Source organism: Buceros rhinoceros, unplaced genomic scaffold, assembly GCF_000710305.1.
Source record: "Buceros rhinoceros silvestris isolate BGI_N320 unplaced genomic scaffold, ASM71030v1 scaffold8128, whole genome shotgun sequence".
Taxonomy (NCBI): Eukaryota; Metazoa; Chordata; class Aves; order Bucerotiformes; family Bucerotidae; genus Buceros; species Buceros rhinoceros.
In genome coordinates, this window is record NW_010428538.1 from 12,135 (window position 1) to 12,975 (window position 841).

Here is an 841-nt window from a genome sequence, read left to right on the forward strand (position 1 = left end):
AAGGCCACAGGGAAAAAAGATCCGAAAAGGAAAATGAAAGATGAAGAAAAGCAACAGGCTGTGGGGGAGGTGGAGGCGCCGTCTGGAGACCCGAGGGCTCCCTTCTAGATATATTATTTTCAAAATACCTGTAAAAGAGAAGTGGATTGAAAATTATCTTCAAGCATCGATCAAGGTGGGGGCGCGATTACCGAATGAAGAAAAGCAACAGGCTGTGGGGGAGGTGGAGGCGCCGTCTGGAGACCCGAGGGCTCCCTTCTAGATATATTATTTTCAAAATACCTGTAAAAGAGAAGTGGATTGAAAATTATCTTCAAGCATCGATCAAGGTGGTGGACAGATGACAGCGGTGCACCGATGGCACCCCGGGGTGTGGAGGGTGACATATGGGGGCTCTGTAGGGAGCTCTGCTCCCCACTGCCTTTCTGTTGGGGCAGCCGGGCTGTCTGGGCAGGAGGGGATCTGCTGGCGTCGGGGTCATGCCCTCAGGGCTGTGGGGACACCGGCAACCCTTGCCTTCTCCTGCAGGCGCAGTCCCAGCGACGGGGTTCCTCAAGCAAAGCGGCATCAACATTGACTCCAAAGGCTTCATTGTGGTCAACAAGGTGAGTGTGGGGGGCAGCCCTGCCGGGGGGGTGGGAGAGCAGGAGGAGCTGGGTCTGCTCTACCCCGCGATGAGCTTCCCTGGGGCTCCAGACTGCTCCTGCAGGGGTGTCTTATCCACTGAGGTGCCGGGAGTATCACGCTGGGAGCATCACGCTGGAGCACCTGGGACCCCCTCGCAGAGGGGGGTGGTTTCCAATCCCAGCCCTGGGTGCTGTGGCTTGGGGCTGGCTCTGAG

At 57.3% G+C, this 841-nt stretch overlaps 1 protein-coding gene across 1 annotated transcript in view; it reads left to right on the forward strand.

Annotated features, from left to right (window-relative positions):
- AIFM3 (apoptosis-inducing factor, mitochondrion-associated, 3) overlaps positions 1-841 on the forward strand; it is a gene marked incomplete at its 5' end in the record, with an annotated part of 14,752 nt that overhangs the window by 11,540 nt on the left and 2,371 nt on the right. The window contains one exon of the mRNA XM_010142314.1: positions 529-605. Coding sequence (XP_010140616.1) covers positions 529-605 — 77 coding nt within the window. The remainder of the gene's footprint in view (positions 1-528; positions 606-841) is intronic.